This window comes from Alligator sinensis, unplaced genomic scaffold, assembly GCF_000455745.1.
Source record: "Alligator sinensis unplaced genomic scaffold, ASM45574v1 scaffold1756_1, whole genome shotgun sequence".
In the NCBI taxonomy this organism is placed as follows: domain Eukaryota; kingdom Metazoa; phylum Chordata; order Crocodylia; family Alligatoridae; genus Alligator; species Alligator sinensis.
Window position 1 is genome coordinate 21124 of NW_005843532.1, and position 15264 is coordinate 36387.

The 15264-nt window shown below is 53.9% G+C and overlaps 2 protein-coding genes across 5 annotated transcripts in view; one reads left to right on the top strand and one right to left on the bottom strand.

Annotated features, from left to right (window-relative positions):
• PSMC5 (proteasome 26S subunit, ATPase 5) overlaps positions 1-10777 on the top strand; it is an 11055-nt gene extending 278 nt beyond the window's left edge. Inside the window, exons 2-12 of the mRNA NM_001293082.1 lie at positions 1466-1537; positions 3276-3345; positions 3826-3923; positions 4853-4909; positions 5143-5373; positions 6623-6749; positions 7457-7647; positions 7974-8072; positions 8389-8499; positions 8839-8925; positions 10268-10777. Coding sequence (NP_001280011.1) covers positions 1466-1537; positions 3276-3345; positions 3826-3923; positions 4853-4909; positions 5143-5373; positions 6623-6749; positions 7457-7647; positions 7974-8072; positions 8389-8499; positions 8839-8925; positions 10268-10321 — 1197 coding nt within the window. The 3' untranslated portion in view covers positions 10322-10777. The remainder of the gene's footprint in view (positions 1-1465; positions 1538-3275; positions 3346-3825; positions 3924-4852; positions 4910-5142; positions 5374-6622; positions 6750-7456; positions 7648-7973; positions 8073-8388; positions 8500-8838; positions 8926-10267) is intronic.
• Positions 10778-11639: 862 nt separating this feature from the next.
• The window catches only part of SMARCD2 (SWI/SNF related, matrix associated, actin dependent regulator of chromatin, subfamily d, member 2), a 36922-nt gene continuing 33297 nt past the window's right edge, over positions 11640-15264 (bottom strand). For all 4 annotated transcript variants that reach the window (XM_025195496.1, XM_025195497.1, XM_025195498.1 and 1 more), the window contains 3 exons: positions 14725-14847; positions 14271-14372; positions 11640-12633 (listed from right to left, as the gene is read on the bottom strand). In XM_025195496.1, the coding sequence (XP_025051281.1) occupies positions 12580-12633; positions 14271-14372; positions 14725-14847 (279 nt within the window). In that variant the 3' untranslated portion in view covers positions 11640-12579. The remainder of the gene's footprint in view (positions 12634-14270; positions 14373-14724; positions 14848-15264) is intronic.

Genomic DNA, 15264 nt, shown 5'->3' on the forward strand with positions numbered 1-15264 from the left:
GTGCCAGGCCCGCGGGGCTCCCGGGAAGACGTCCCGCTTTTAGCGCTCGGGACCGGACAGCCGGCACGTTTGTAGCGCGCTCGGGCCCGACAGGCGCGTTACACTCGCGGAGCGCTCGGCGCGGCCCCGGCCGGCAGACGGGACAGTCACGGCGCACGCGCGGGCCTGGCAGACGTGACATTCGTGGCACAATTCAGGCCCACCCCCAGCCCCCGTAGGACCCGGCCCTGCCTTCCCTTCCCGGTCAGTGGGGCCGAGCAGCCCCACGTCCTCCCAGGGCAGCGGTGCTCAACCCCGTCGCCTCCCCACCCAGATGCGCATGCCCCATCCAGCGAGCGGGGCCAGCCTGCCCGCGGGTCTGTGAATTTGGCGGCTGGGGAGCTGCGTTTAACGCTGCCAGCGCCACCACCATGCAGTGGGGAGCCCAGCGGGCCGCGTGATGTGACTCTGTGGGCCAGGGGTTGCACAGCCCTGATGTATGGCAGTGATTGTCAGCCGGGTGCTGCGCCACCCTGGGGGGCCTTGGGCTCCGGTCGGGGTGCAACGAGGCACTGTTAGGTGTGTGAAGAGAATTGACAAGATAAACCCAAAGATTTCCCATAGGAAACCGTGTCTTCCCATTTGCGCTCTTTCTGAGCTCTTTCCCAGTAGGAAAATTGCTCAATTATTTGCCTGTTGCCAAAAATGGGTGAAAAGCAAGCTGGTGTTTTCCCAGGGGTGCCTGGAGTCTAACAAGGTTGAGAACCACTGATCTAGGGTGCACTGTGGCATATGATGCCTTCAAGCCTGCTTTGTTCAGCACTATATTTTAACCGTGGGACATGTCCCTGCGAGGGTGTGTAGCCCCTTTGTGGCAGCAAACTCCATCCCCATGGCACTGAGACTGTCGATTGCCCCCGCCAGGAAATGGGGCCCTGGCAGCCTGCTCCAGCTGTCACTCTGTGGAGCCCTGAAGCTCCCTTTCCCCAAAGCCCCTAATGCTCCCTTCGTCCTGCTTTTCCCATTTTCCTCATCTTCCACCTTCCTCCAAACCCCTTCCCAGTTCGATGCCAGGCCTGGGGGCTACTTTTCCTGCCTTGCTTCCCCCCCGTGCTGCTGTGCCAGGGACAAAATGGTCCCCTGGGGGAGGTGGAGAGCACCCCGGCATTAGCGGGCTCTGCTCTCTCCCCTGTCCCATAGACATGCTGGCAGGGCCATTGGGTCCTCACTTGGACATAGGTGGGGTGTCCTGTTTGAAAGGGGGCACCTGGGCATACATGGAGCAGAGGAACAGTTGGGGGAGGGTTTCGGAGACTGTATCTGTCCCATGGGTGTGTTACTGTGTGGTGGGACCTGCCACCTCCAGGCACAGCTCTTTTTGGAACAAACCTCTCCACTTCCTGCCGTGAGTCTGGCCTTTTTCTGTCGGGCTGTTTGAGGTGCTTTCCTGGGCTGACATGCATGTTCTGTCATGTTTTCCTGGCAGATGGAGATGGATGAAGGCAAAGGAGGGACAGGCCTCCGCCAGTACTACCTGTCAAAGATCGAGGAGCTGCAGGTGAGCTGCAGGGGTCGTGTTTTCACTAGTTCGTGTTTTCTGCAGCAGGGACCCTGTTGTCCCTGTGCTCTTTTTGTATAGCACTTCCAACTAGCCCAGCTCCTGCCCCTTTCCCCCCCTGCCAGTGGGGCTGGAGGCTCAGGACCACTCCTATCCTATCCTGGCAGGATTGTGAGATAGGAAGTGCTGCTGGCCAGCAGGCAACACCAGGAGCTCCTCCCTGGGGGAGGAGTTTCCACTTGGCAATAACCCTTTGAAGTGAGCTGACCTGCTGTCCAGGAAGGTAGTCCAGTTCAGTGCAAAGCAGTGCTACCTCAGGCTGGTGGGGAGGGTAGTGAGTGGCCAAATCCAAGGGCCTTAGCCAAGTGCCCATGAATTGTTTGGCGAAGGTGTCCCTGCCCCAGTGATGTGACCTACCAAAACCTCCAAAGCCAGTGGCTTGCACATGAAGGGCCATGGCCTGCAAGTTAGGGTGAGTCCTTCCCAGCTGTTGTGCCAGGCTGGTTTCCAGGGGCAAGGCTCTGGCAAGAGCTGGGCAGAGAGTGCAAGAGCCGTTGTGCTGGACCTGAGGAGCCTCCCCTTGAGAAGGACCTAGGGTGGGTAAAAATCAATGTTTTCATTGTTCTCCCAGATCCTGGTGCACACCCCTTATATACTTACAGGTTGCTGCCAAGTTCCCCCTGAGCCTTCCTTCTCCAGGCTGTAGAGTCCCATGTCCCTCAGCCTCTCTTTGTAAGGCTTGCTGTCTTGGCCTTTGATCGTGAGATAACATCCTTGTTAACAGCAGTATATAAAGATGAGGGGAAACAGACCTGATTACCTACCCATGGCCCTATTGTTTCTCTGCAAGTTTGTGTACACAGAATCAAGCCCTTACCTCTCCCTAAAAGTGCAGATTTTCAAGAAGTAAAATGAATAGAGGATTGTTGGGGGTGGAGTAGATCTGGGCAAGGAGGAGGAGTCTGGAAATGAATGCAAGGAGGAAGGGGCAATAGAAACAAAAGAGAAACATTTTGAGCAGAATATTCCAGAAGTCTTGAGGAGTAAGTTTCGGAGTATAGCCTCTCCACTGATTTGAGATCTAGTGCGGTAATGGTATGGTAGCAGGGAAGACCTATCGTGACAGCAAGCTTGTCAGGCTGTAAAAGAGAAGGAATCAAAGATGAGAAGAAATCTCGAAGAAAGTGAAGAAAGCCCCAAGCTAATAACATGGCTGCAGCCCTCATTTGATGTTTTCCTAATACAGCGTGGCAAAAATATCCCCCAAATATCCATGATCTAGTGAATTGGAGATAGTTTACCTCCCAATGACTTCACAGGCATTTGCTTCAATTAGCTTTGAAATCATAATTCAGTTTTCTGAAAAAATGTCAAAATAATCCACTGCTTTAACATTTATAGTGTGTACCTTCTAAAAATGAAACCTACATCTATCGCTGAGTTGTAATATGTATTAAGGCTACATCAAACAAGAAGGCGCTTTTTGTAGAAAATAATAATTAAAACAAGGCTTCCTGCTCAGTGATTTAAATCAAATCCACCCTGAGAAGGACCCCTTTAACTTGCTCTTCCTGTGGGGGAGCGATTTGTGTCCAGACTGGTGTCACACAGGCTCCTGCTGGCAGCTTCAATGGAGGTATCGGTATCATCTGAGCTGCTGCGCTCTAGTGGAGGCATCTGAGCAGGGCTGACTCTTTTGGGTTGGTAAAGGCTTATACCTTGTCCTTCCTCTCCAAAGCTGATTGTGAATGAGAAGAGCCAGAATCTCCGCCGTCTGCAAGCGCAAAGGAATGAGCTGAATGCCAAAGGTATGGGTTTCTTTGACTTTCCCTTTCCAGATACTGGGGAACTGCCTCCCACCAGGCTCTCTGCATTGTCTCCCACTTGATAATATTGAAAGTGAAATCCCTGGTGAACTGAGACCCAACACAGAGTTTTGTTGCATGGTGGGATATGACTGAGCCAGGCAGCAGTGCTCTGTAGGTATGGACCCTCCTCAGCCGGCTTGGCCTGTTGGCATCCAGGCTTTGCGGCCTCTTTATTTCCACTGCAGCACAGATGCTCCCCTCCACCCCATAGACTGTCTCATCCAGCCACAAAGGAATGTGTTAGCTGAGGTTCTATGCTAGCCCACACTGGCAGCAGAGCATGGCTGCAGCTGGGTAGGCAGTAGCAGTGGCTGGATAACCCCTGCCCTGGAAGGCCTGTCCTCTGTATGGTCCCAGTTAAGGACCATTGAAGCCCTGCCAGCCCTTCATACAGTATTAAAATCTCTTATTCCATTACAGTGCGCCTGCTGCGGGAGGAGCTGCAGCTGCTGCAGGAACAGGGCTCCTACGTCGGCGAGGTGGTGAGAGCCATGGACAAAAAGAAAGTGCTTGTGAAGGTACAGAACTGGGATGCTGCTTCCTGGGGCTGATTGGTGTCTACTGCTGGCCTTGAGCCCCAGTGTAATTACATGGAGGCCTGGGTTCCTGGGGCAGGGGACTGCACTCGACCTACACACTGCTGTAGAGTGGGCCCAGCAGGGCACCATGGTCCTATAGCACAGCTGTTGGCCTTCCCTGGGCGCATCTTGGGAAGCTGGTGGGCTTGCTCTGGGGAAACATGTGACCGCTGGGGTTTACCTCTGGAAAGAGTCTGCAGGGGAAGGTGAGGCAGCTGGTGCACTTCAAATCCAATACTAATGTAGTGGCTAGAGCAGCAAATCTGTCCCTCCGTCTCATGGCAGGAAGAGCCATAGGGAAGAGGGTGACAGAACTATCTGTGAGTGCTGACTCCCAGGGGGAGGGAAGCTCCTCAAAGTGGCCTGTGGAGGCATAGCTTGGAAGAACAGGATGAAACTAAGGGGTTGGCTCAGATTTCTGAGAACTTCCTACCAGAGGGTTCTCCTGAACTGAGAAATCATCTCCTGGGAACAGGGCTGGAGGCCTGAGGGCTGGGAGGTCACTGAGAGATGGGAAAGGTGTTAGAAAATGTGAATCCAGGAGCAGGGCTCCTCAGAGCTTCACGGGGCCTTGCTGCAGTCATCCCTCTGGCATCAGACCGCAAAGTCCCCAAGGAAAGGTCAGACCAGGACATCCTGGGAGCTGTCTGAGTTATGATCTACCTCTGCCCCTAGAACTGCCTTGCAGATTGTGGTTGTGTGGGAACAGTCCGTGGGTGGGCAGTGAAGGCCTGTAACTGGACTAATCTTGCCCTGAACTTGCTAAAAATCTTTGCCTTTTGGGTCCCACCCTAGGGCCTTGCCCTTTGTGGGAGGAAGCTGTGCCCAGAGGCCTCAACTGCACTCAGCCAGTGACTCATCTATTTCAGGTCCACCCGGAAGGGAAATTTGTGGTAGACGTTGATAAAAACATCGACATCAATGATGTGAGTATTGGGACCCGTATGATACATGATGGGAGTCCTGCAGGTCTGGGGTGGTGTGGCACAGCAGCAGCCACTCTCCTTGCACTGCAGTCCCTAACCTGCCAGCATGCCGCACAGGAGGCTGCGCCCTTCTTGTGCACTTAATGCAGCTCTGTTTGCTGCAGCCCCATCCAGCAGCTTGCTGGGGGGTGGGTTCTGCTTTTAGGCCTAAGCTCCTGTCCTCTTCTCCAAAGGTGACCCCCAACTGCCGTGTGGCGCTGCGGAATGACAGCTACACACTCCACAAGATTCTGCCCAACAAGGTGGACCCCCTTGTGTCCCTCATGATGGTCGAGAAGGTCCCTGATTCCACCTACGAGATGATCGGAGGCTTGGACAAGCAGATCAAGGAAATCAAGGAAGTGATTGAGCTGCCTGTCAAGCATCCAGAGCTTTTTGAAGCCCTGGGAATTGCCCAGCCCAAGGCAAGTGCTGTTCGTGCAGGAATCGTGGGCAGGCTCTGGGTCCCCTGTATTCCCTGGGTGCCAGCGTGTGTGCAGTGCCAGCTGTGCAGGAAGCAGGGAGTTCTGCTCACTGGGGGCTGCCTTCCAGAACTGAGCAGTGATGATGTGGCCCTGCCTCTCCTCACAGCCACCCATTTGTGGCTAACCAGGCTTCTGGGCTAGACTGGGAACAGGCAAGGGAACAGTAGGAGCACTGCAGCCTCCTAGTCCTCTCCACTGTGCACAGTAGACTGCCTGCCAGTCCATGATTCCTTCTGTCCCACAGCAGGCGGTTTATTCCAATTGCTTGCTTGAGAGCTGCTGATCCAGGGGTGAGATTGATGGGGTTGTCAGCACCTGCAGCTTGGGGCAGCAGGGCTCCCCCCACTACACATGCTCCCACTCACGTGACATAAGCTGGGCTCTCTAGCCCTGCCCTGCCCTAGGAGGCAGGGAGCAGGATATGAGGCCTTGGGAACCCATATCAAAAAGGAGGTGGGTTTCATGCACGAGGTACTGAGTGCCCCTGAGTGTCTGCACAAACACTGGCATGTGCATTATGGGGCACCAGGGCCTCTGCCTGCTACAGTGGTACCAGCGGAAGTGATGGCCCAGAAGCCCTAGGCTCCCCACAGTGAGACAGCTCACTACCTCTGCCCTGGGAGCCTGGGATGGGCTTATGCTGGCTGCTGCAGCAAGGGTAGTGCCAAGAGGGACAGCGGTGTGTGCTCCTGCCTCACCTCTTACGTGACCAGTAACTCTTCAGTGGAGCGTGGGGCTGCTCAGCGGTCCTCCTGCTGCTGTCTGCCCTGAGGGGTCAGATCAGTGTGGCTGAGTGAGCTTTGCTGGAGGCACAAAAGCTGTTGGAGGGGCGGGGATGAGCTGTTGCCATGCAGAGCCCTGCCCCTGGGCTGTGAGCAGTACCCCTGTCTGCAGGCACAAGAATCACTGACAGCTTTTCAGGGGTCCCTCTCACCTGGCAGCACAAGGAGAGGTCCACTGGGAACAGCTCTGGTTGCTTCACTTTGCTCCCTTATCTATATGCAGTGTGCATGGCGCACTGCAGGTGAAGCACCCTGCCCTGCCCGAACCTGGGTGCTTTTAAGTTAGTTGTCCACTGGGTGGCACCAAGTGCTGTCATCTGTGCCTACACCCCAGGCCGTGTCACTAGACTTGCTGCTTCCGCCTGGAGGGAGAGCACCCTCTGACCACCTGACAATCGCTATTGCAGGGCGTGTTGCTGTATGGCCCTCCTGGCACTGGGAAGACCTTGCTTGCCCGGGCTGTGGCTCACCACACTGACTGCACCTTCATCCGTGTCTCAGGGTCTGAGCTGGTACAGAAGTTCATTGGCGAGGGTAGGTGTGAAGGAGGGCAGGGTGACTGCAGTGGAGAGGAGGTTGTGGTAGGGACAGAGGCAGTCAACACCTAAGAGCATTTCCATGCTAGGCCCTGGCAAGTACATGAGCTCTGGCACTGCATGGCCTCCTTGGGGCTTGTGTTCCCATTCCACAGAGCCAAGTGAGCCCAAGTATGCATGGTTGTGGCTCAGTTGAATGCCTTCCTCAGGCAGCTATGTGAGCTGCATCACAAGGGCCTGTGCCTAGCTAATGGATGGACAGATAGTATCCTTGTCCCTCATAGTGCAGTGAGCACTCCCTAGATTGGGCTCACTGGCTGGCTTCACTGTAAAGGGTGCTGCTGGTGCTGGCCAGGAGCTCTCTGGGTTCATAGCTCCATCCCTTAGAGCAGGGGTTCTCAATCCCTGGGCCATGGGTCGGCTGTTGGACCAGAAGTGGCCGTGGACCAGCAAACCACACCTCCTTCCGCAAGGCCTGCAGCAGCACAGAATTTGGCCCAGCCCCCTTCCCCCCCATCCAGGGGTGGGGGTATTCTTACCTGTCTTCCAGATGGAAATTCTGGCTGCGGTTGGCTGTGACTGCTGGGCCGTGGTTTGCCGGGCTGCAGCATAAAAACTTTGGGAACCCCTGCCTTTAGAGTATCTGCTACCTAGCCATGTCCTGTCCTGCTGCAGAGTGTTGAGGGGCCTCTCTCTTGCCCCCAGGTGCACGCATGGTGCGGGAGCTCTTTGTGATGGCCAGAGAGCACGCTCCTTCCATCATCTTCATGGATGAGATCGACTCCATCGGCTCCTCTCGCCTGGAAGGTGGCTCTGGGGGTGACAGCGAGGTGCAGCGCACCATGCTGGAGCTCCTCAACCAGCTTGATGGCTTCGAAGCCACCAAAAACATCAAAGTGAGTGACAGGGCAACACTGGGGAGGGAGGGAGGCTCTCAGCATCTCTGCCACTGTGTGATGTTGGACAAGGTGCTTCCCCTGGCTGCACTTCAGCTCCCCAGCTTGTGCCAGGGGCAAGTAAAGGCTTCCATTTCCCTTTCCAGTTCCCATTAGTTTGCCCAGGATGAGTAGGAAACAGGATGCATCCTGACTGGGTGTGACCCGAGGGTGGTGATGACTAAGCGTCACCAGAGGCCTAATGTAGCTGGTTCGCAGAACGAGGCTCCCAGGTAGAGGTCAAGTTAGGACCCTGGCAGCATCAGTAACCATTTCTTCCCTCGTAGGTCATTATGGCCACTAACCGGATAGACATCCTGGACTCTGCACTGCTACGCCCCGGCCGCATTGACAGGAAGATTGAGTTCCCTCCTCCAAATGAAGAGGTAAGGTGGAGCTGGCCCTGGGAGGCAGATGCAATGCGACTGGTTGCAGGCTCATCCCCTTTGTTCCTAGGGCCAGGCCTACTGGTTTTCCCCCATCTGGGGCCTGGGGCCCTGTCAGCCTGCAGCTGGGGCTTTCCTTTAGGGGCTGTGGACAAGGCCTGTGGTCGGCTTCTGTAGTGTCAACCCTGAAGGGTGTCTGGGGAAGCTCTCAAGCTAGAGTTCAGCTGAATGACTGGGCTGGCCTGATTGCCATGCACCCTGGATCAGTCCTTGCCCCTGCTGGCCCTCACCCATGACCAGGCCCTCTTCCCCACAGGCTCGCCTAGACATTCTGAAGATCCACTCTCGGAAAATGAACCTAACGCGGGGTATAAACCTCCGTAAAATTGCAGAGCTGATGCCAGGAGCCTCTGGTGCTGAGGTGAAGGTGAGTGCAGCAGAGCCAAAGCTGTCTGGAGTGGGGAGAGGGCTCCTGACAAAGGCATTGGTTGGGATGGGTGCATCGAGTGGAGCAGCAGTTTCTCCTGAATGCACAGGGTCTCCCTGAGCTCCTTGCAGTGGGAATGTTACCAGCCTGACTCCTGCAGTAGGTTTGGTTTGAACCCTGCTGTCAGGTTTTGGGTTAGCCTCTCATGTCAGGAAGTGCCTGCAGCTGGGGGATGTCCATCAGATGCATGGGATATGTCACCTGCTGACAATCCAGCTGAGAGCCATTCTGCAGGGAGCAGTAGAGAACAGGGAGTGATTCTCTCTTGTCCTTTTGCAGGGTGTGTGCACAGAAGCTGGCATGTATGCACTGAGGGAGAGGAGGGTGCATGTTACACAGGAAGACTTTGAAATGGCTGTAGCCAAGGTAAGCCCCTCCTATTGTTCCTGCTTGTGTGACTTTGCTAGGCCAGAGAGTCTGACTGCTTTGAAAGAACAAAACATACAAGTCTGTGATTGAGAAAGAACTCTTAGCCCCATAGCCAGTTGGCACCTCACAGGCACTGGAAGGAATGGGTGGCTTACTGCTGACCCATTTTATTAAAACAGTCCAGTGTTGGACAGATGCATGTGTGCATGCACACAGCTACCCCTTCCCCCATCTCTGAAAGGTGGTGGCAGTTTATAGGTGGATGACAGAATTTATTGGGTTCCAGTAAAGCTGCCAGAGATTAAGACTCTTCTCCTTGCAGGGAGAGGAGAGGAGCAAGGGGGAACACACACTTAAAGGAGGCTGATAAACATGCCCCACTGCATGGAGGCAGTAGTGTTAATGCATCTGCAGGCTGGGCCAGAATAGGGACACCCACAATGAAATGACCACAGCAAGCCTTAGAGCAGGGCCTTCACATTAGCGGTCCACTGATACGTTGATCCAATATCAGACTGGCATTGATACAAAGAAAAATTTCTGTATTGTAAATCGGCCCAATGCAGCAGATTTGTGTTTTTTTGTTGCTTTTGTTTGTTTGTTTTTTTTAATTTGTCGAATAAATGCCCACACCTGTGCCCTGGCTGGTCAGCCTTAGCCAGCCCCATTCCCTCCCTCACTGCAGGGGCCTTGATCTGCACCCCCCACCAGACTTAACCAGCTCAATGCTGCTTGCCAAACTGAAGAGCTGTGTATCAGAAATCGGATTAGTATTAGCCGATATGCCTCCTATTTATCAGCTATTGCTATCAGCCCCAAAAATCTCTATCGGTGCACCCCTACTTCACGCTATGCCATTACACCACAGGCTATCAGGATGTCAACTAGGTAGTCATACCTAGAGCTCTAGCCTTTCTGCTTCAGGCCACAAGCAGACTTTCAGCAGTAGCGTTTGGGAACAGGACATGAAAGTGCCCAAATGGTCTAACAGGGCTCCAGGTTCAGTTGGATAATGCCACTCCATCTCCCAAGTAGGGATTGAGTCCACAGAGCTGCAACTTCTCTGTGAAAGGTGAGAATGGGTGAAGCCTTGTGGGATAACCTGGTTCCTTGCTCTAAAGTCCATCTGCTTCCCTGGCTTTGAATGCTTGGAGGACTGTGATGTAGGTAGTGTAGCCCAGTCCATGAGAGCTAGATCATGCCTGAGGCTACTGCAGCAAAGAATGCACAAGCTCCAGGAAAAGAGGCCTGTCTTCTCAGGTGGCTAAAGGGAGTGTGACCTCCCTTAGCAAGCTTGGAGACAACCAGTGAGATCTAACTTTTGCCTCCTTGCTCCTAGGTGATGCAGAAAGACAGTGAAAAGAACATGTCTATCAAAAAGCTGTGGAAGTGAAGAGGACTGAGCCCTGTTGGCCCAAAGCTGTTGTTGCTGCTTTCCTGGTTTGTTTCTTGCTCAATTTCATTAATAAATCTCTGTGGTGTCCAAGTTGTACCTTGCAGACTGTAGAAGGTAACTAGCTAGCAAGGATTAGGATTACAGTAGGGCACTGATCCTGTCAGCAGGAGGGAACCGACACAAAATTGGTTTCTGTCAGCAAGAAAGCTCCCTTGTAGCCTTGAGTTACGCCCATGTGAATGAGTTCTTGGTAGCTCTGGAACACACCAGTGTAGTCCATTTGATAACTGACATCTGTGGTTGAGGAAAGAAGTGGCTGCTCACAGGCTTTTCCCCTTGGTACTGATGGCACCTCAGTTTTGTTTTGTTTTGATTTTTCTAATGGTTTCCACATATGCCTAGGGAACACGCAACAGTGCTAACATGTTGAAGCCTGCCACACAAACAGGCCCTGGGCAGGGTTGGCTGCAGGCCCCAAAGTGCTGGTTAAGTCTTAGCCAAAGGATGTTATGGCACCCTCAGGCCTGCATGGGAGTTGAAGGACTGACTCCTGTTGCGAGGCATCAGGGTTACAGATCAGAACAGCCTGCTGCTTACACTGGCTCTTCTGTCTGCAGGACTGTGCTAGGTTCTTACTTGAGGAAGTAGTTGTACTCCCCACCCAGGGCCAAGCTGCTGGTTACGGTCATGCAGGACACCAACAGACACCAACTGCTGCAAAGTGTTTTTATTAGAAAATATCCAAACAGACACATGGTTACACAACAGCAAGAGCAGGCACCCCTGAGCCTTCCCCATGGTAAGCATGTAAACACCCCACCCTCTGCCTACCTCTACTCTGCAATGAAGGGCAGGGCTACACTGCTTGCACCCATCACACTAGCTACAGCACAGGAAACGGGGAGGCCATGCTCTTCAGCAAGGAGTCATAGTGCAAAGGCAGGAAGCCCTGGGGCCAAACATGCCTGTGGCTTTGGCTAGAGTCAGTAAGGCACTTGGGAAAGTCTGGCTCACACTGGCACCCTTTCCACGTATCCCAATACCCTTGCCCAGTGAACTACCCCAGAGCCATGGCTCTGGCTTCCCAACATGCAGCCACAGAATAGATCATGCTTACTGCCATGGCCACTGTCATCAGTGTTTGATGGGTATAGACTGCTCCTGCCATGGCCACCTGCTCCAAAGGGCCCAGGAGCAGCACACAGGGCTGAAACCAGCACTGCTTCTCCTTGCCATTGCTCAGACTCCTGAGGGCATAGCACCTCCCGCATGACATACCTCATATAGATCACAAAGACAGGTTGCGATAGGTAAAACAGCAAGAGGGGGAAATAATGCAACTGATTGTCAAAGACTCAGGCCAAAAGCTCAGTTACCTACAAAAAGGCATCTACAAGGGGCCTGAGCAAACCCTTCCCAAGAACACAAGGGATCCCACTGCATAGATCTCCATTTGAGTGCAGTACTAGAGAGGAACTCTAATATATTAATCAAATACAAACCCGCTGTACAAAAGGCTTCCTTTTTATAAAACCTGTTCACAAAAATAGTGCAAAACCATGGGGGCCGGACAGGCCGGCCTTTTGGAATGGACAAAACTTTGGTTGAGAAATGACAGGCAGGCTCGTGCCTCCGCAGAACATGGGAGCAGCTGGGACAGGGACCCAGGGGAGGGCATTGCAGAAAGCAAACGGTGCCCTCTCCCAGCTAGTGCCAGAGCAGGCTGGGCTGCTGGCAGCAGTGTTGCACAGAGCAAGCTCTGTAGCCAGAGTGTTTGGAACTAGTCACTAGAGACCCACAGCCAGGACAGCTCGTACCCACCATTCAACAGCTCCGCCAGGGCTCTGACCCAAGCTGGAAGAGCTCCAAGCCTCCTTCCCTGGGGAAGGGAGTGAGCCTGCAATGTTGTTTGGACAGAAGACTGCACTGAACACTGGGGGGAGGAGCAAACAGCACACCGCAGAAAGTTAGCAATATCAACGCAAGAGAGGCTGAAATAAAGAATGGCTACAAGAAACAAGGCAGAGCCTGCCTGGGTCCCACAGGACCCAAACACACCCCTTTCTGCCTTTGGCTACAGCTTCCTGCCCAAGATGGGGCCCTGTGGTGCTGGAGAGCCTCTCAGGGTGCTAGTGGCTCAGCCCCCAGTCACAGGCTTTGTGCAAGTGCTGTATTTGATTCCAGTAAGAAGTACCGTAAGGCTCAGGTGTTGGAAGAGAGGGGAAGAGGAGAGTCCCTGAGCCACAGCCAGCCCACTAGGTGAGACGAATCCCCAGCACTTGTTCCAGTTCCTGTCTACGCTGCTGCACCTGAAAAACAAGAGAAGGTAGCATGAGGTTGGTCAGGCTGGCTGGGGAAACACTTCCATGTGCCTGCCAAGTGCTAGAGGGGAATGTACTCTGCCCCTTTGGGACAGAGCAGCAACCTACAGGCTGGATTGGGCTCACAGATGCAGGGCTTACCCAAGCCCACAATCGACACCCTGAAAGGTTTGGGCAGACTCAGTGAAGACAACTGAGAAAAATTCCAGTTGCTGGGAAGGAGAAGGGGACAATCCCAGCCCTGCCAGAGATGCTAGATGGCCTCTGCCTGATGCCCAGAGCTGTTTCAGAGCCTTGCATTGTCTGCTCCATCCCTCTGGTCCTCACGGCATGGGTTGAATATCCGTACCTGCAGCTGGGCCAAACCTGTGTGACTGAAGTCAGTTCTACAGCCACCTAGTGAGTATAACGTAGATCACACTCCCTGCAGACAGGGAAGCTAAGAACAACCACAGAGATCCTAGAGCTGTCTACCCTTCCAGCCTGAGGGGCAGGCAGGGATGGAAGCCCCCTCAATTAGCTGTGCTTGGGGACAGGGTGGTGGTTTTGAGAAGAGGTGGGCTGCTCAGGAAGGGGGAACGCTCTTTTTTAGGAAGCAAACCAAACTCCCAGACATAAGCCTGGCAGGGCCCTCCTGGATCACTGAGTCCCATCCCCTATGACTGCAGGCAACACACCATTATAATCCTGTCCAACAACAGATCAAGCTTCATCTTAAAAACCTAATAGGTTGGCCTGATCCCTATTTACTTCTGTTGGGAGGCTGTTCCAGATGGATGGACACCTCCCTCCTGCTTCCAACCTAAACAAGTCTCTCAGTCCCACTTGTCAACAGCTCCTCTCTGTCCCTAGAGTTCAACCCCCAGAAATATGATAAAAGGATGATTGCATCCCTGCACCTCAGCCCTTACTTTTTTGTAAAGCTAAACAAACCCAGCTGAAACAGGCTCTCCGCTCCCCCACTTGTCCTTGGGGCCCTTCTCTAAACCTGTTTCAGTTTCTATCCATCTTCCTAGAGCACAACCAGAACTTCCACAGTTCCAGGTGAGGTTTCAGAAGTACACTCAGACCTCCCTATTCCTACTGGAAGTGCCCTCTCCACAGTCATTTCACATAGGAGCATACTGTTGAAACCTGAGCACCACCAACTTTGTGGCCAAGATTATAAAGAAGTCGGGTTTCAACATCAAACCTGAAGGAGCTACTCTGATCACCTCCCTTCAGCATCACCCATAGTCTCCTTAGTCAGTGCTTTCCCATCAGTGCACCAATACCCAGCTCATTGATTTCCCAAGCAGTACTGCAAGTCCTGTCCTAGGTCCAGATCACTTTGATCCAACACATTTCTCCTGGTCTACAAAGGAGGTATTTTATCAGGGTTCAACACTGGGGTCCAACCCCGCCCCCCACCGAGCTGGCTCCATTCCAAAGCAGTCACCACCCAGGACTGTGCTGGCAGCAGGGAGTTCCTGGCTCCTAATCACCCTCACAGAGGAGGCTGCAGCAGGCAGAGTGGAAAGGAGCTGCACCCCCATGTTCTGGGACTCACCTGAGGGGAGGAAAAAAAGGAATGAAGGGCCAGGCCCAGCCAGTTGGTCAGTGGCCAGCCCCACACGGTTCCTCACCTTGGCAAAGATGTGCCGGCCCACAGCTTCTTGTGCCCAGGGCTGCTGGTAGAACTCTGCTCGTCTCTCCTCCTCCGGGTTCCCAATCACATCCGTAATGATCTATAGCACAGCAGGGAGGGGGGAGAAAGTGGGGAGCAGATTCCTAATTTCACAAATCCCAGCTGCCATCCCAAGCAAAAACCCTCTCCAATCCTGGCAGGGCAGCACCACCTGCAGGGATGCCCCCAAGGCAAGTCCTGCACCAGCCACTGCTGGACTCGGCACTGTGCTGAGTTCAGGATCCACAGCTCCACAGTGGCCACAAAGAGCTGCTCTGGGCCTGCCCCAGCCCTGCCAGCTGTTAACACTGCACCAGTCCCTTCTGGAGCTTGTCTCTCTAGGGCCCTGCCCCACAAGCCAGTGCAGCCCCCAACTCTCCCTAGCCCACCTCTTGCCAGGGCCCCAAATTCACCTTGAGATCCCTCCTCTGGGATTTGATCCATTCCTGAATGAAGTCCTGCGGGTTGTTGCTGAAGCTCAGCATGAAATCTCGCTGCGTCTTCAGCTGGTTGATGGATTCAATGGTCTCGTGGATCTACCAAGAGTAGCTGAGTTAGATGGGGTTGGCTAGCGAGGACCTGAGGCAGGGCTGGTCCTCGCTAGCCAGGCAGAGAGTCAGGACCATCTTAGGGTGCCAAATCCAGTCCTCCTATAGCATGGGGGAGAGGATGTCCCAGGGGAAGGAGCCAGCCCTCTTCTAGCTGGGCTGGCCTCGGGTTTGCCAGCTACCAGATGTCTGATACAGCTTAGCCTGCCAGCCTGAAACTAGACTGATGTTAGTGGGCACAACAGAGAGAAAGATGCACAGACCATGGGGCACCTCACTGGCTCCTTTTCCTTGAGGGGTACATTGACATCAACCCCTGTGAGTATCCCTGGCAGTCACTCCCTACACCCCAGGCTCAGAGGTACTGGAATACACAGTATCTTTGGGAAAGCGTTGGCATTTGAC